Source organism: Heteronotia binoei, chromosome 21 (assembly GCF_032191835.1).
Source record: "Heteronotia binoei isolate CCM8104 ecotype False Entrance Well chromosome 21, APGP_CSIRO_Hbin_v1, whole genome shotgun sequence".
NCBI lineage: Eukaryota > Metazoa > Chordata > Lepidosauria > Squamata > Gekkonidae > Heteronotia > Heteronotia binoei.
The window spans coordinates 115,216,402-115,236,159 of record NC_083243.1 but is presented as its reverse complement, the minus strand read 5'-3'; the positions used below and the strand labels follow the sequence as shown (position 1 = coordinate 115,236,159).

Genomic DNA, 19,758 nt, shown 5'->3' with positions numbered 1-19,758 from the left:
TTGCAATGAGTAGCTCATGATCTGAGCCACAGTCAGCTCCAGTCTTGTTTTTGCTGACTCTGAGGAGCTCCTCCATCTTTGATTGCAGAGTATATAATCAATCTGATTTCTGTGTTGCCCATCAGGTGATGTCCATGTGTAGAGTCGCCTTTTAGGTTATTGGAAGAGGGTGTTTGCTATGACCAGTTTGTTCTCGAAGGCCAAACTTGTCGGTTGTTCTGGCTACCTTTTGACTTTCTGCTTTGGCATTCCAGTCCCATATGATGAGGAGGGCATCTTTTTTTGGTGTTAATTCTAGAAGGTGTTGTAGATCTTCATAGAACTGTTCCACTTCAGCCTCTTCTGCATCAGTGGTTGGGACATAGACTTGGATTACTGTGATACTGAATGGTTTGCCTTGGATACGGACCGAAATCATTCTGTCATTTTTGAGATTGTTACTGCCTTCCTCACTCTCTTGTTAACTGTAAAGGCCACACCATTTCTTCTACGGGACTCTTGCCCACAATAATAGATGTAGTGATCCGCTGTAGTGTACACACTGGCAAAAGATAAAATAGGTTAAAAGAAATGGTCCAAATATCAGAATCTTGACACTTTTTACGTACAGAGATAATAGTTATGCATATACAATTGATGGATATATCCTGTGACCAATGGATCATATGTGTTTTGGCTCCCTAGGACCTTCCTCAATAGTCAATATTACTATTGTAAAACAAAACACATCCAGGAGTAAATATACGGGAAAAAAGATTTCTTTTAAAGCTAGGTGTTGCTTTCTAATGGAATGTTCAGTTACTAAAAGTTTATATAGTAGGCCATGGATATTCTTCCATGGTAACTGCACTTGTTCTTCAAATTTTTTTGCACTGGTACCAAATATCCAACATGTCTGGATGTATCTAGCTTCCATCAAAAGTAGCAATCAAGTGTGGGATCCATGGCCCACTGGAGGATCCTGCCAAGTGGGATGAAGACCACTGTAGTAGACCATTGTTTCAAAATGTTACAAAATGACTCAGCACTGGAAAGACCCCACTTAAAGTACTGCATTCTGGGCATCTCCAGGATGGAGACAAATGTAGTAAAAACGTGTTAAGGCAGTGAGGAGGCTAGTAACCAAGTTACAGGAAAAAGCTTAAAAAACGTGGTAGAACAAACATTCAAGCTCTTTTTTTAAAATATTAAAGGTGTCAGCCTGCTGATTTTAAAGATCCAGCAAAAAAGGGAAAACTCATGAAAGGCGCTGTATAATGGAAGCCAATAGTGGTGGTTGTGGTAGATGTAAAATTTCCAGAAATGTTGAAGCCATAGAAAAAGTATTTTTCCCCCAAGGGGAAAAAGATTTTTTTTGGAAAGGTATGTGTATTTTATTTCCTTTGATTTTTATTTGCCCTTCCCACAAGTGGGCTCAGGGCAGGTCACAACAATAAATTGCAAAAGCTACAACAGTTAGAAATAATTATTAGCATTATTAAAACTATGTGTGCAGTATATGCAATACTTATTTTCTGTCAAACCTAAACTACTTTTACTGATTTAACAATATAAAATGCATGATTTTATCAATCTACAGGTCCCAGTACACTCCTATTTGTCATTTACAGTATTCAGACAACTTTCTCCCGATGATGGGCCCAGTACTTTGAAATGGCCTGCTAGAGCAAGTGAGGAAGGTACCTTCCTTTGCTACTTTTAGGAAGGACATGTAAGGCATTCTTCCTTACCAGAGAAGGGAGCCTTTGGTGGAGGCTGAATTTTTTAGCAGGTTTTTGCTGTCTTGAGTCCCGGAAGATAATTAGATTAAATAACTTTATGACCTAGAGAGCATGTAAAATTGAATTGTACTATATGACATATTTATGGCATTTAAAAATATAAAAGTCTTTGTTTTCTTTAAGAAAAATTGCAAGTCTATCAAATTATTGAGAAAGAGTTGCCTTTTCATTGTGACACCAAAATAATGAAATTCTCTCTCCAGGGAAATCTGTCTGTTCACCTCATATTGTTTTTATGCCAGCGGAACTGTACCTGTTTTGTCCGGAATTTTTCTCACTCTCCTTCCTGTGTTTGATTTAACTGTTTGTGTGTTTTGTTTAATGGTTGCTTTTAATTGTTTTAATGCTATATTTCAAAAGCTTGTTTTAATGATTTTTATTGTTGTCTTGGGAATTCTGTTTGTATGAAGCTGTATGAAGAGGAGGCATGGAAATATTTCAAATAAATAATATCATGGGGGTTATTTTCAGTGTTCCATTTGAAGTCCCCCCAAACACCCCCCTATATTTCCAAATTATTCCATCAGAAAAATTGCACAAAAGTTTGGACAGGGACAGTTTTTTTCTATTTTTGAGTCCCCCCCCCCCTGGGTCTCTTCCTCTGGTTGTCATAACCTTTATAATGGCATTTGTTACCTGGATCATCCAAGTAACATTGCTATATTAATTTGAAGATGGAAATATTGGAGTAGGTAGATGACAGCAAGATTCAGTTCTTTGAATCAGTTCAGTCAAAACTGTAGAGTTGAGATTCCATATGTAATAAGCAAAATTTGGCATTTAGTGGGTTATTAGAAGTGGGAAACTGTACAGTATGCATCTATGGAGTAACACAAGAACTGCTTTGATTGTCTCATTATATTCTTCTGCCTCTTCTTAGTGGCAGCATATGAGCAATTTCTATTGTAATTGATCTTTAGAAGTAAGATATTTTGCTACCAGGAACAAACATCTGCAGGTCACTGGTAAACTGAGACTTCACTTTATATGTTTAAAATAAATAAAATCTTAGATTTCAGTCATCAGGTGTATCACCTTTCTTATTGAGTTTAACTTTGAATTGACTAAAAATTGAGAATGACAGCTTTAGTCTTGCTTTCCTTACAGCCTGATTTGACTCTCCCCTCCCAGTTATACATTATTTATTTAATTCATTTATACCCTCCCTTTCTCACCAGCATCCTTCTCTCCTCCATTTTATCCCTACAATAACCTTGTGAAGTAGGTGAGGCTGAGACAGTGTGAATGGCCCATGGTCACCTGGTGAGCTTCTGTGGCATAAGTGGGGATTAGAATCTGGGTCTCCGAGGTACTAGTCTAAGAAGAAGATGATACTAGATTTATATCCTGCCCTGTATTCTGAATCTCAGAGTCTCAGAGCGGTCACAATCTCCTTTACCTTCCCCTCCTCCCCACAACAGACACCCTGTGAGGTAGGTGGAGCTGAGAGAGCTCTTATAGCAGCTGCCCTTTCAAGGACAACTCCTATGAGAGCTATGGCTGACCCAAGGCCATTCCAGCAGCTGCAAGTGGAGGAGTGGGGAATCAAACCCGGTTCTCCCAGGTAAGAGTCCAGGACTTAACCACTACACCAAACTGGCTAACACCCTTAATAATTCAGTACACCACACCAGCTTTCAGTGTGAACTTTCCTGCTGCTGTACTGGAAGGGGTGCATGAAACAAGCACCTATAGTTGAAGCCTTCTGGTGATGCTCCATAACAACTATTTAAGAGTTGTTTTAGGCTTGTGAATCCATGTGGTTATTGGAGCATCATGTCGAAGAGAGTGGTAGTAATTATAACATGGGCAAAGAATTATCGAAATAAGGTGAGATTCCAGTTTTCATGTGGAATTTGAAATAGAAAGGAATCTGAAAATGGATGTCTGGGCTGGATAAAAACAGTAGCTTCTCAGGATTCTGTTTAGTGGGAGCTCTAACTGCTGCTTGAGATAGTAGCACAGACTTGTGATGTCTCCTCAGACAGTTGTAACATGAATATATCACTACCTCTAATTCACATTAAACTTCTTTGATGAATTTATATATGTGCACATTGTTGATGGTATTTTCTTTGTTTCTAGAGCAAACTTGATGATTATCAAGATAGAATGAACAAAGGAGAACGTCTTAACCAAGATCAGCTGGTAAATTAATTGATATATTATTGCAGAGCTTCCTATAAATAATAGGCTTATTTTAAGCTTTGTTTGAGTAAGTTCTGTATTACTGATGTGAAGAATGGGAAACTATGTTTTTTTGTTGTTTCCTGTTAGGAATGCATTGTAATCAGATGACCACAGTATCAAAGAAAGGCAGGGAATTTCCTGAAAATTTTGGAGAGAAAAAGCATGTGTTTGATCTCTTCTGGTATGTCTCCATTGGAAACAAGAGTGGGAAATGGCCAGTAAAATCAGTAAAAGTTAGTTTTTTTGTCTTGGCCATTCATTTTCAGGGTTTTTAAAAAATGGTCAGTAAAGTCAGTATTTCTTTGTTTTTGTGAATGCAATTTGTAGGGTGTTTTTTTTGTTTCATTACTGCATTTTGGGGGAAGTAGAAGGCAAGAAAAAAATGCTTGTGGATGCAGTGCAGAAAACTGTTGAGAAATGAATAGGTTCAGTAACTTTTCCCCAGCAAAAACACAAATATAAAGTGAAAGTAAAGTCTTACCTTACAGTAATCATGTTATGTTTTCATAATGATTATTTTATGCATAATTTTTAATATGTTTTATTAAATTTGTTTCTTATACTGCCCATTCCTTTTAAACAGGTCTCAGGGCAGTGTACAACAATAAATAAACTATTATATAGGTTAAAACATTACAATTACAATAAAATCAGTCAGATTTACTCAGATGGCGATCTAAATTTCCAATTATGCTACCATTTTGTGGAGTGGGGGGAGTGCCAGCCAGATGAATGATGTCACTTATCCTTAATCAGATGCCTTATGTGCCCTTCGTAACTGCATCAAGTTCTGCAGGGCATGGGTGTTACTTGGCAGAGAGTTCCACCAGGTTGGGGCCAGGGCATTAAAAGCCCTGGCCCGAGTTGAGGGCAGCCGGATACCTCTTGGGCTGGGGACCACAAGCAAGTTCATATCAGCAGAGTGTAATATCCCTTTGGGGGATATACCAGGAGAGGCAGTCCCGAAGACATGTGGGTCCCAGACCATTAAGGGCCTTCAGGGTAAGCACTAAAACCTTGAACTTGATCCGGTGCTCAACCAGTAATCTGTGCAGCTCATACAGCACACGTGGAATGTGTGCTGATTGTGGGCTCTCCATAAGGACCTGCGTTGCTGCATTCTGTACCATCTGGAGTTTCTGGGTCATTCTCAAGGGTAGGCCCACATAGTGAGTTACAGCATTCCAGTCTGGAGGTGACTGTTGCACAGATTACTGTGCAAGGCCAAGGTGGAACAGGTAGGGGGCCAGTTGCCTGACGTGGTGTAGCTGGAAAAACACCAGTCTGGAAATATTTGTGATAAGGAGGCATCCAGAATCACACCCAAGCTCTTGACAGTTGGTGCTGGTGTTAAGGGCATGTTGCCAAGAGCTGAGAATTGGCATCACAAGCCTGAATCCTCCCTGCCCAGCCACAGAACCTCTGTCTTAGCAGGATTCAGTCTCAGCCAGATCTGCTTTAACCATCCCACTGTGGCTTCCAACCCCTCAGCCAAAACTGATAGAGCAGTATCTGACTAGCTACCCATTAATAGATATAGTTGGGTGTCATTAGTGTACTATTTTGCTGTTTTATTATCTGCACTACATGATTATTTTTTAAAAGGAATTTTTTTGCCTTAAATTTTGTATGATAATGAAAACATTGTCCTATCTTTATTAAAATATTTTTCCAATAAAAAGGCTATTGGAGGCCAAATAATAATATTTTTAATGAAGTCTCAGTTTTACTTCATCAGTAGACTGGAATTAAATTGTTCAGTAATTGGTCAGTAAAATCAGTAATTTTGATGCTTTGACTGGTTTCTATCCCTGAAACTTTGGAGGTAGGTAACCAACTGGCAATAATCACAAAGCTGTTAAGAATTGTTGTCTGGTTACAGAAGAGTTAGCCTGTAATTCTTAGCCTCAGAGGTTATTTATGAGATTATGCAGCTTCTTTTTATACCAAGCAGGATTTGAATGGCCTTGGGTGGCCATCAGCACCCATGCATATACTACTTGCTTGGATAAGATGAGACGGGGATGCGGGAGAGAAGCATTTGGAAACTTTGAATGTAGCTAAGAAAATATGGACACTTCGAGTTTTTAGTGGCTAGCAAGAAGTGACCTTGGCAGAGCTGCAAGGTATACCATTAAGGGAATTGACAGTTGTCACTGCTTTGCTAAAGCTGTATAAAATAAATTATCTAAATGCTGAAGATGAATCGTCAATACTTGTCTCAGGATTAACATCATGCAGAGCCTCAGACTTCACTTTCACCCTTTGAGACGCACTATTTTTTTTCCTTCCTGCAGGATGCTGTGTCCAAATACCAAGAAGTCAGTAATAACCTGGAATTTGCTAAGGAACTACAGAGGAGTTTCATGGCACTGAGCCAGGATGTAAGTAGAATGTAGATGATTCAGTGCTAATTAGCCATTGAGAAATGTGCTTGACACTAAAAATATTGTTTATGCAGAACTGCATGTATCTTTTATTTAGTATATGTACAGCTTCTATAAATACATTATAAAAGACACATTGTTCTTTAAAAGTGTACTTGTTGCTCTTATCCAGTGTTCTAGATAATTGGTGGTCTCTGTCTGTCAGGAGCAGATAATTTTCAAGGAAAGATATGGCCGGGAGTAAACTAGGAGATTATCACTTACATCTTCCTTAGACACAGCAACACTCTTATCAGTGGTGAACAGAGTACCAATATTTGCATAGGCCATGGGTCTGCAGCCTTTTAGAGTTAAAAAACCAAACTATGTCAAAACTCTGAGCAAAAGATCAGTGTTGATTAATAATCCATAAATTTTCTGGAGCGCAAATACTGGTTGTTGTGAATACTTTATTGGAAAACTAGTATGAAATCCGTGCTTTACTATGGTATTTTAACTACCTTTAATCCAGTTATAATACTTCTGGGTATATAATTTTTGTGTGTTTTAGGAAGGGTGTTTTGGTTTTAGAATTGGTTTTGTAATATAGCAGTAAGAATAAGGCCCGTTGTGGAGGGAAATACAACAGGCTCTAGAAAGAGCCTGTAGGCGACTGTCCCCTATAGTGTCTTCCCATCTACTCACCCAAGTGAAGGCATTCAGTCGCCCCAACCTTGGTGTCTTCCCACCCACCCAAGGCAGCCATTTTCTGTAGGGGAACTGATCTGACTTCAGCTTTCCATCTCCTCCCCCCTCTCTGCAGCCTCTTCCTAGGAAAAGTAAATTCTTTCTCCACAATGTGGACCAGAGCTGTGTATATCTTTCTCCTCTCCCCCTTTTGATCTGCACAACAACCCTGTGAGGTAGGTTAGGCTGAAACTCTGTGACTGGTCTGAAATCACAGTGTGGACCAAAGTGACTTCAGCAGGGTATAATGACACACAGTCCACCCTGCGAAGCCATTTTCTCCAGGGAGCCTGATCTCTGCCATTTGGAGAGAGTTGTAATTCTGAGTTGATCTTCAGCCCTCACCTGGAGAGTGCAACACTGATTCCTCAGGAAGAAGTGGCTGGTTTGAAGGGTGGAGCATATGGCATTGTACCTGTCTGAGATCCCCCCCCTCTCCAAGCTCCATCTTTCAAATCTCCAGGAATTTCCAAACCTGGAGTTGGTAACCTTATCTCCTTCCCAGCCAACCATAGAAGGGATGCAGTCTCTGAATTTTGGGTTTCTAGGTCTAGGGGCTTGGGCTGGGTGTTGATGAGTCAGTCAGGACACCTGTTCAACTGTCTGCAGTCTCCATTAACTGATTTTCACCTGAGAACACAGAGTTCCACAGCTGACCAATCGGGGCTGGGTGTGTGTGTGCAAGCAGGCAGCAGCTTGCCAGGCAAACAGCAAAGCTTTACCCCTTTGCGAAAACACTTTTTACCCCTTTTCACTCCCTTGGGGTGGAATTTCTAAAAATCCCTTCAGAGTGGGCACTTATGTCATGGAAGGAATGCACTCCCCAAAAATTTTGGGATCCTAGGTCCAGGGGTTTGGGCTGAGTGTTGAGAGAGAGAGAGAGAGAGATAGTACACACAAAACCTTATTATAAGTAACAAGACAGTTTTATTTAGCACTGCATTTGACTGATTTAGTTTGTTTTATTTACAGTCTTAATTGGAAGTTTTAAATAAAATTGTGACCTTTTATGCATTTTTAAAGTTGTTTTGTTTATATTGTTTTAATGTTCCTTATATTGCGAGCCACCTTGAAATCCACGAGAAAGATGGTTAATGAATGTTTTAAATAAATAAAATAGCCTGCACAATAGTTGTAGTGAATTAGAGTAAATCTATGCATGGTTTGTACCTGGATTACTGGCAGGTGTACATTTCTGTTATTTGCCTTTATGTAAATCAGCTCTAAGAACCCCGTGGCACAGTGGTAAAGCTGCAGTACTGCAGTCTGAGCTCCCTGCTCACGACCTGAGTTCGATCCTGGCGGAAACTGGTTTCAGGTAGCCGGCTCGAGGTTGACTCAGCCTTTCATCCTTCCGAGGTCGGTAAAATGAGTACCCAGCTTGCTGGGGGGAAAGTGTAGATGACTGGGGAAGGCAATGGCAAACCACCCCATAAAAAGTCTGCCGTGAAAACGTTGTGAAAGCAACGTCACCCCAGAGTTGGAAACGACTGGTGCTTGCACAAGGGACTACCTTTACCTTTTTTTAAAATCAGCTCTAAAACTGCTTTAGTTCCATAAAAATGTTGGGCTGCCATTCCCTTCACATGTTGGTTACTCTAGCATCCCATCTACCCTTACCTATCTAGTGCACTTAAATTTAAAGGTTTTCTTTCCTTCTTGAAGAGCTGGATTTAGTTCCATACTGAGTCGGTTACAGATTCCTGCTGTAGGTAGTGTCCCAATTTGGGCTTCCCACAGCTTTAACTCGCAAGAGTGTGAATATGAGCTAAGGGAAGAAGGGAACATGAATTTGTAGTATGTCCCTTTTTTTAGCCATTTTCTTCACTGAGACTGAATTCTGTGTAGCCCATTGAGTTCTGTGTGCTCTGCAATGATCATTGAGGTGTTGGTAAATAGGATTCAGGTATGCTTTTTCATAACTTTTTTCATTATGTTCAAGGCAGTGTACAATTCAGAATTACATGACCTGTTAAATACTGCAAGAAAGGAGAAAGAGGGAGGAAACCAAGCATATTCATCCACTGACTTTTAGATAATGTATATCTGTTCCATAATGACTGGATGGAATGGCTGCTGCCAGAGATAATTCTTTCTGGGAGAGCAGGGAGCCAAGTGAAAACTGGTTCCTAGCATGCTGATGGATGGGCGCCTTGTTGTCTTATGCAGCATGTGGAGTGACTGACTGCTGATGGAAGCAGTTTCAGAAGGGCAGAGCCAAATGACAGCTGGTTCCAGGAAACCCAGTGGGTCAGAAGCTCACTCCAGTGAGCTATAGTTACTGCATGTTTTTCATTATGCACCCTGACAGAGCATCAGTATAACTTTTCACATTGTTGCCCTTCTCATCCTCTATAATTGGTGAGTGCTGGTTAGCTTGAACATTTGGAGGTCTGCTGAAGCAAAGTTTAGCAAAGAAACAGCACTCTGCTTTGTTACAAGGAAATACATTTCCTTAGGAAGAAGTGCGCTTTTTAAACATACCTACTGAAGTCTGGGAGATTGAGTTTCAGTCTTATTTCTGTACTTGAAATGTTATTAAAAAATGAAAGTGTTTTCGTGGTTGCAGTCAGACGGCTGTCTCTTTATCATTTCATGTTTACTTATAGTGAGTTCTAAATCCCTAAATTTAGACTAAAATACACTTGCCTAGAACATGTAGTACAATGACTTCATCAACTTCTTTTTGTTTGGTATCATATTCAGTCAGAATATTTTAGCATGAATTAAGGGTGTGACTATATGCTATATAATAAACTAAATGTGCTTTTGAGGCTTAGGCTGCATTCCGATGTCACAAACAAGCTACTATTTATTTGTGATATAAACAAGATTGAAATCCTCGGGCCTGTGTACTCCCTTCCCTCCCTTGGACTGAGGCTGAAGATTTCCTAACCAAAATGGATGTTTGAATGTGGCACTTTAACAAATTGGAGTTAGTGGGATGGTTTATTATGCTGCAGACTGTTTTTAGAAACTCTCCTTATGGGCAAGGGACCTCCCCATTGGCTACGTTGCTGGATTTGGATGTCCCTACAAACTGTGGAAGATAGTATCATAGAGTTGGAAGGGACTCCCAGGGTCATCTAGTCCAACTCCCTGCACAATGCAGAAAATTCACAAATACCTCCCCCTAAAATCACAGGATCAGCATTGCTGTCAGATGGCCATCTAGCCTCTGTTTAAAAACCTCCAAGGAAGGAGAGCCTACCACCTCCTGAGGAGCTGCTCTGTCAGGAAGTTCTTCCTATTGTTGAGCCAGAAATTCTTTTGATTTAATTTCAACTCGTTGGTTCTGGCCCTACCTTCTGGGGCCACAGAAAACATTTCCGCACCATCCTCTATATGACAGCTCTTAAAGTACTTGAAGATGGTGATCATATCACCTCTCAACCACCTCCTCTCCAGGCAAATCATACCCAGCTCCTTCAGCCTTTCTTCATAGGACTTGGTCTCCAGACCCCTCACCATTTTCGTCACCCTCCTCTGGACCCATTCCATCTTGTCTGTATCCTTCTTAAAATGTGGTCCCCAAAACTGAACACAATACTCCAGATGAGGTCTTACCAGAGCAGAGTAAAGCGATACCATCACTTCATGTGATCTAGACATTATACTTCTGTTGATACAGTCCAAAATTGCATTTTCCTTTTTAGCCATCACATCACACCGTTGACTCATGTTCAGCATATGGTCCACTAAGACCCCTATATCTTTTTTGCACATATTACTGCTAAGACAAATCTCCCCCATCCTATAACTATGCATTGGATTTTTCCTACCTAAATGCAGAACTTTACATTTATCCCTGTTAAAATTCATTTTATTGGTTTTAGCCCAGTTTTCCAGCCTGTCAAGAGCATCCTGTATCCTGTTTCTTCTACTATATTTGTGATCCTTCCCAATTTAGTATCATCTGCAAACTGAATAAGCATTCCCTCTATTCTTTCATCCAAATCATTTATAAAGATGTTGAACAAAACAGGACCCAGGATCCTTTAGGCACTCCACTTGTCACTCTTCTTCAAGAGGATGAGGAACCATTCACAAGCACTCTTTGGGTGTGATCTGTCAACCAGTTACAGATCCACCTAACAATAACAGGATCCAAACCACATTTTACCAACTTGTCAAGGATACTATGTGGAACCTTATCAAAAGTCATACTGAAATCAAGATAAACTATGTCTACAGCATTCCCCTGATCCAGTAAGGTAGTAACTTGCCAGGGGAGATCAGGTTTGACTTCAGTAGAGGGTACAAGGGAACATTAACCAATGTTCATCTTAAGTATGGTTTTGTTTTAGATATGAACAAGGTACTTGGCTTAATTATGTTTTTTCACCTGCTAGTGCTTCGTGCCCTATTTACAGAGTTGCCTGCCAACAGCAGCTCTAAAATGAAATTGTTCTTGCCTTCATCTATCTCTTGCTAGCACCGAGCTTTTAGTTTTGAGTGTGCCTTGCAACACCCTCTCTGTGCCCTGTCTCTAGCTTGTCTCCACTTAAAGACAGTAGTGAAGAGAGCGGGCGGGGGGGGGAATGCTAATGGAGTCCAGTCTTAGGTTCCTGTCCTCATTCTATATAGTAACTTATTATTATTTATAATACAATTTCTACCTTATGGAAGGCAAAGTGACTTACAGTGTAAACAAAGCAGGAACTGTACAAATGTATTTTAAAAAATCTAAAATCATAATAGATAAAAAACCTGGATTAATCAAATGCCACCCTCAGCTGCCTCCTAAAGATTAAATGTGAGATGGCCAGGAATCTCTCCCTGGGGTGCTGCTTTCACAATTGCAAAACTTCCACCAAAAAGGCCAACTCTTGTGTACTCATCAGATAAATTTTTTTGGTGGGTCATTCAGGAGGGCCTGTGATCTCAGTTTCCAAGCAGGAACATATGGGAATAGATGGTTCTTCAGATGCCCTGGCCATGTAGGACTTTAAAGGACAAAACCCTTAAATTGGACTTGGGAGCAGATCAGTAGCCAGTGTGATTGCTGTAATATTGGGGTCACAAGTCTGCAGTAGTTGGCTCCAACTAGCAGTCTACCCGCAGCATTCCGCACTAGCTGCAGCTTCCAAACAGTCTTCAAGGGTAGCTTCAAATAGAGCATATTGCAGTTATCCAGTCTAGATGCAACTATGGCATGGATCACTGTGGCTAGAGCTGACTGACCCAGGAATGGACACATCTGACACCCCAGCCAAAGCTGGACAAAAACACTCCAAATCACCATGGCTATCTGATTTCCTAAGGTAGTTGCAACATTGAATAGCACTTCCTAGTTGCAAACCTGGTTTTTCAAGAGGAGTGTAACCCCAGCCAAGACAAGGCTGGGGGAGGGGGGGTGGAAAGAGGGGGAAACTCCATGTCCCGGTAGAACAAAGTGTGAGTCCAGTGACACTTTTAAGTTTTATTCACAGTATAAGCTTTTGTGTGCATGCACATGTTTTCAGATACAATGAAATGGAAATTACCAGTCCATACATATAGGTAGAGGGTGAGCAATAAATAGGCATACATATGATTACCATTTGTTTGGGTTTAATTTGGGAGGTGGAGGGGGAGTAACACAGTGAAGAAAGTAAATTTGTCAAAATTGGAGATTGATGGGCAGATGTATCCTTAATTGTGTGGAATGCTGAGAATAATTAATTGAGACCCTGCCATTAAGCTCAAGCATGGAGGCGACCTTGCAGCATTTTCTTTGAAGTGGGGTGATTGGTTGTATAAAGTTATTTCTCCTTTCCCCAGACCAGAGAAATACATTCCAATCTGCCATTCCAAATTGCATTACATTTTGGTACTCATCAGGCCCTGGATTCAGTGGGAGCTCACAGGAGTGCAGCTCCTGAACCTTTCTGAGAGTTCCACCTCCTCCTTGCCACCTTGTCCATTGAATAGTAGGTGCAGCTGCATAAGAATCCCTGGCTGAGCTCCACCACCTATTTTTCTACAAAACGACCCCTGGTACTCATTACAATTACAAGTAATATATTACGTCCGATAAGAAATAGAATAAAGAGGATGTATGACCCTTCTGGGGGATTGGTGAGAGTACAGATGTGAGGACTGAATGAGGTTAGCAGTTTTGAGATAAGAAACCAATATTCCTGTTACATCCTGGGAATTCCATTGGTCTGAGTGTTGTAATAAATTGCAACTCAGCATTTTCCCTTTCTAGTCTGTTCCTGAAGTTCCTTTGCAATAAAACGGCTGCTTTGAGGTCACCCATTGAATGTCCTGGAAAGTTGAAATGTTCCATAGATTTCTCAGTCTTGTGATTCAGATTTGTCTCCATTTATCCTTTGGCAGATTTGTGTCCATTTTTCCTTTGAAACTTGGAACTTGAGTATGTCTCTTCAGAAAGTATTACAAATTTATTTATTTATTTATTTATTTATTTAAGATTTATACCCCGCCCTTCCCACAAGTGGCTCAGGGCGGCTTCCAATAGTAGATCCATCAAAATTACACATATAAAGGGATCCATATTTAAAACAGATAAAACAGATAAAACCCTAGTTATTAATACACATAAATATTTCAGCTATATATAAAAGGAATCCAGCAAGTTACAGTAAAATGCAACTAAAGTGTGTAGATGATGTTGCATTTTAAAGTTTTCCATGCCTTTATTTTACTACAGAGCTGCCATATACAGTAATAGCTTTGTTAATGAGCGTCCATGGTTAATAGTGGTTGTAAATTTACTGAATGTGCTGGTTAACAAAGCTTTTACCTGACAGTGAGAGGGTGGTAGTAGCAAATGAGTGGTGGGTCCTACAGCCTCCTCAGTGTTGCTGACTAGCAGGCCCAGCTTGTCAAGCCTTAGTGAAGCAGGCAGCCGGTGTCAGCTGGGCCCTCTGGGCAGCAGCAGCACTGAGTGTACAGTGGTGAAACAGACTTCAGGTCTTGGATGTGTTGGTTAATGAAGTTTCTAGTTAACCAAGTGGTGTCTAAAAAAAGCTTTTACTGAACATTTATAAGTTAAATGACGTCACAGTTGTGTTTAACTACTTATATTTTTTCATTAGATTCAGAAAACAATAAAGAAGACAGCTCGGCGGGAACAGCTAATGAGAGAAGAAGCTGAACAAAAACATTTAAAAACAGTACTTGAATTACAGTATATTTTGGACAAGTTGGGTGATGATGAAGTGCGCAATGATCTAAAACAAGGAACAAATGGAGTGCCGGTATTAACAGAGACAGAACTGTCAGCGCTAGATGAATTTTACAAACTAGTTGAACCTCAACGGGACATGAATGTGAGGTATTGCAATAGATTAGGCTAATGAAGCAATCCATTTAATTCTTTTGTACTGTACACATTTTGAGGTATGTTATGCTTCTGTTAAAATTTTTGTTGAAGGTTGAGTGATCAGTATGAACAGGCATCCATTCATCTCTGGGACTTATTGGAAGGAAAGGAAAAACCTGTATGTGGAACAACCTGTAAGTATACTTTCACTTTTGTAACAATAGTGCTAAAGTGGTGCTCTAAATGCCAAACTGTTGGAATATTCAGGTTAATTTGTTTACTGTGTATAGTTGTCTAGAATCTGAATAGTTAACAACATGCTAATTTATAGCATACTGTATTCTATACTGATGCAACCTTATTCAGCATTTAATGGAAGCTATTTGTTAGCTTCTACTTGTGCATCACTATTGTGTAACTCAGGTGTCAAACTCATTTCTTACGAAGGACGGATCTAATATGTCATTTTGATGGGCTGGACCATGTGTGCCATAAAATGTAACACAAGGTATTGGATATAGAAACTTTATGAAGGAGATTTCAGATGTCAAATGGCAATAGGCTTGATTGGATTAGGTGTGATGTGCAGAGGGAGTAGTAGATGTGGATATATCATCATTAGTAATGAGACAGGAAACCTAGATCTCACTAATAAAGATTGCAAGCTGTGCTGTTAGGTTGCTTTTATTATTCTTATATGTTAGAACTGGAACCGGGGGATCTTTCCAAGTGAAATAATATGTTGCTTTCAGATTGGACAAAATTCACTCACTGCTAGTGATGATAATAAGTTTAAAAAGCAAAGGGGTGTGTGTTAATGTGAAGAAAGGTAGCCAGTGAGATGGGAAGGGAGAGAGGGAGACTATGTGTCGAACTAGAATATATCATTTATCATCATAGATAATAATTCCCTACTGGTGATGGCCAAATAGAGCACTCCTATTGGCTGATGGGTGTACTCAACAAACCATTGGCCCATCATGCATCAGTCACCACCTCTGGGTTCCCATTGGCTGACTCCTCCGTCTCCCCACCTACTGCGGGCCCAGGAACACTGAACAATCCATCAAAACACCAAGTCTAAGCTCTATTGGAAGAAGGGCAGAGACAGTAGCAGTTGGATCCTTAAGGCTTTGTGTAGTTTTTTGAAGCTTGGATGAAGCTTTTTGTGAAAACGAGATCCTAGTATCTGGAGGCGCTTGTTTAGCGGCTTTCAGTCTTCTACTGGACTGTGGTCCTTATTGGATAAACAGTGTGCAGCGACCTGAACAGAAGACATTCCCTCTGGAAAAGTAATAAATGACTGTGTTACCATTTGAACTTTACCTGTGGAATTTTCTCGAGTCTAGTTCTCTGGCACTGCATATGTTCTATGTAGTTACATATTGTAGTCTATTTAATATTAAGAATGTTTCTGTATAAGAATGTTGAGTGTTTATGAATTTGTCACAGACTTAGTTAGAACGTGGTTTACATGGAGGCTTCTCCTTGTTTCCTGTAATCTCCAGGTGAGGGCTGGAGATCACTCAGAATTACAACTGCTGTCCAGATGGCAGAGATGAGTTCCCCTTGAGGTTGAAGGAGAATGAATGCATTCACTTGGGTGGGTGGGAAGACAGCAAGGGACAGTCACTCAGAGCCTCTTTCTAGAGCCCATTGTATTTTTCTTCACAGCGGTCTTTATTCCTAGTTGAATCATAAATGTATTTTTAAAATACTTAGCCATCTACTTCCAGTCATTAAACCATGGAATCCAATCCCAAGTGCTGTAATTCCTAAACGGTCTTTTTGAAAGAAACTAAAATCCCAGATATGCACTTAGAAATCTATTTAAAAAAAAAAAACTTTTCTAAGTAAGCCAAAATAATTTCCCTTTAATTTCCCTTGTCCTAGATGCATCTTTCCTGCCTCCCTTTTTAAATGTGTGTGCATGTGTGATCAGGACTCAAATAAAACAGCAAAGTAGAGCTTGTCAGAAGAATCTCCCCCCCCCCCCCCAAAGTGTGCATGCAGAGAAAAGCTTATAACTTTAATAAAACTATGGTGGTCTTGAAAGTTCCATGAAACTCCCTGTTTCTTGAATAAGCTCTCTCTGGTTCCGTCCACCGCCCTCCCTCCCTCTCCGAAAAAGGTAAAACAGGCTTGGCAACTCAGGAGCAGCCCTGGTGGAGGAAGCAAGAAGACAGTGTGGATGGGGGGTGGGGAGGTTTTCTCTGCAGCATGTGCATGCGCTCTTTTTCCTTCCCCCTCAGAGAGGCCTGGCAATGTAGTAGCAGCTGGGAGAAGGAAGCAGAAGACAGGCAGCTGCTTATGGGACAGATACCAGCCCTGCAGGAGCCAGATCAGTCCTGTGGGTCACACATTTTGACACCCCTGGTGTAACTGATGGTTCTTAGCAACACTTTGCTTTCCAGTAATTTATTAAAATATCTTTCTAAACAAAAGTCTATTTCATAAAGAAAAGAAATAGAAGTTTCCTATGCATGCAAGAAAAAGATAGTAGAAATTGATAGTTGGGAGAAGATCATGTAGCAAATGTTTTATAGAAATCTAGCTGGATGACTGATGTATGTGTTTGACTCTCTTATGTATGGTATAACACATGCTAAACTAGCTTATTGTGATCATATGCAAATAGCAGGAAATTGTTCCCTTCAATTGTACTTTGAGAAGGTGAATAAAACACTAAGCCTAGAGTTAGGAAAGTGAAGTTGATTTTTAATTGCCATTAGTGAAGAATTATAGCAGAAGAATTATAATTTAAAGCTACAGTTGAAAAATACCAGAACACGTGAAAAAGTACAGAGCTTTTTAAATGTGTGCCCCACAAGACTGTTCTGTTCATTAGTTATTAGGCAGTTTTAGCAGGCCCTTGATGCTCTTTTGTAATGCAAGCTTTCTCAGTGGCTGCACCTGTGATATAGAATGAACTTCCTGAGAATAAGAACATAAGAGAAGCCATGTTGGATCAGGCCAATGGCCCATCCAGTCCAACACTCTGTGTCACACAGTGTCCAAAAAAAAAGTTACATATACACACACACACACACATATATATACACATACATACATATATATACACATATATAAACACACTGTGCTAATAGCCACTGCTGGACATCTCCATATTTTTATCTAACCCCTTCTTGAAGCTGGATATGCTTGTAGACGCCACCACCTGTGGCAGTGAATTCCACATGTTAATCACCCTTTGGGTGAAGAACTACTTCCTTTTATCTGTTTTAATCTGACTGCTCAGCAATTTCATTGAATGCCCATGAGTTCTTGTATTGTGAGAAAGGGAGAAAAGTACTTCTTTCTCTACTTTCTCCATCCCATGCATAATCTTGTAAACCTCTATCATGTCACCCCGCAGTCGACGTTTCTCCAAGCTAAAGAGCCCCAAGCGTTTTAACCTTTCTTCATAGGGAAAGCGTTCCAACCCTTTAATCATTCTAGTTGCCCTTTTCTGGACTTTTTCCAATGCTATAATATCCTTTTTGAGGTGCGGTGACCAGAATTGTACACAGTATTCCAAATGAGACCGCACCATCGATTTATACAGGGGCATTATGATACTGGCTGATTTGTTTTCATTTCCCTTCCTAATAATTCCCAGCATGGCGTTGGCCTTTTTTTATTGCAGTCGCACACTGTCTTGACATTTTCAGTGAGTTATCCACCGCGACCCCAAGATCTCTCTCTTGGTCAGTCTCTGCCAGTTCACATCCCATCAACTTGTATTTGTAGCTGGGATTCTTGGCCCCAATGTGCATTACTTTGCACTTGGCCACATTGAACCTTATCTGCCATGTTGATGCCCACTCACCCAGCCTCAACAGATCCCTTTGGAGTGCCTCACAATCCTCTCTGGTTCTCACCACCCTGAACAATTTAGTGTCATCTGCAATCTTGGCCACTTCACTGCTTACTCCCAACTTCAAATCATTTATGAACAAGTTAAAGAGCATGGGACTCAGTACTGAGCCCTGCAGCACCCCACTGCTTACCGTCCTCCACTGCGAAAACTGCCCATTTATACTCACTCTCTGCTTCCTATTAATTAGCCAGTTTTTGATCCAAAAGAGGACCTGTCCTTTTACTCCATGACTCTCGAGCTTACTAAGGAGCCTTTGATGAGGACCTTTATCAAAAGCTTTCTGAAAGTCAAGGTAAACAACATCTATTGGGTCTCCTTTGTCCACATGTTTGTTCACCCCCTCAAAGAAATGTAACAGGTTAGTGAGGCAAGATCTTCCCTTACAGAACCCATGCTGAGTCTTCCTCAGTAACTCGTGTTCATCAATGTGCCTACTCATTCTGACCTTGATAATGGTTTCTACCAACTTTCCCGGTATTGAAGTCAGACTGACTGGCCTGTAATTTCCCGAATCTCTTCTGGAACCCTTTTTAAAGATGGGGGTGACATTTGCTATTTATTTATTTATTTTATTCGATTTATATCCCGCCCTCCCCACCGAGGCGGGCTCAGGGCGGCTTACAACAGAAAAAAGCTAACAAAGATCAATTTAAATACGTTAATAATTATACAATAAAATACATAAAAACCTGCTACCTTCCAGACCTCAGGAACGGAGGCAGATTTCAATGAAACATTACAAATTTTTGTCAGAAGATCCACAAGTTCAACTTTGAGTTCTTTCAGAACTCTTGTATGTATGCCATCCGGACCTGGTGACATTAGTTTTTAATTTGTCTATCAGTTGTAGGACCTCCTCTCTTGTCACCTAAATCTGACTCAGGTCTTTTAAAATCCCTTACAAAATAAGTGGTTCTGGAGCGGGCAAGACTGAGGCAAAAAATGCATTCAGCTTCTCAGCCATTTCCCTATCCTCCTTCAGTAATCCTTTTACCCTTTGGTCATCCAAGGGCCCCACTGCCTCCCTGGCTGGTTTCCCGCTTCTAATATACTTGAAATATTTTTTATTGTTAGTCTTTATGTTTTTTGCAATATGCTCCTCATAGTCCCTTTTTGCCTGCCTGATCACAGTCTTGCATTTGATTTGCCACAGCCTGTGTTCCCTTTTATTAATCTCACTTGACTAGCTTTCCACCACTTAAAGGAGTCCTTCTTACCTTTTACAGCTTCCATTACTTTGTTAACCATGCAGGCCATTTCTTATAGTTGTTTGTGCCTTTCCTAACTTGTGGTATATATTTTATCTGAGATTCTAGGATTGTAGTTTTAAATAGCCTCCAAGCTTCCCCAAGGGTTTTGACTGTATTTACCTTTCCTTCCAGTTTCCTCTTCACATTCATCCTCATCTCAGAGAATTTACCCCTTTTAAAGTTAAATGTGGTTGTGCTGGTCTTTTGGGGCAACTCTCTATACAAATGGTGAAATCATTAACGTTATGGTCACTGCTCCCAAGCGGTGCAA

The 19,758-nt window shown here is 40.4% G+C and overlaps 1 protein-coding gene across 10 annotated transcripts in view; it reads left to right on the top strand.

The window, feature by feature from the left end:
- Window positions 1–19,758, top strand: part of CAPRIN1 (cell cycle associated protein 1) — a 52,091-nt gene that overhangs the window by 8,574 nt on the left and 23,759 nt on the right. For all 10 annotated transcript variants that reach the window (XM_060261746.1, XM_060261743.1, XM_060261748.1 and 7 more), the window contains 4 exons: window positions 3,867–3,929; window positions 6,269–6,355; window positions 14,131–14,369; window positions 14,469–14,551. In XM_060261746.1, coding sequence (XP_060117729.1) covers window positions 3,867–3,929; window positions 6,269–6,355; window positions 14,131–14,369; window positions 14,469–14,551 — 472 coding nt within the window. The remainder of the gene's footprint in view (window positions 1–3,866; window positions 3,930–6,268; window positions 6,356–14,130; window positions 14,370–14,468; window positions 14,552–19,758) is intronic.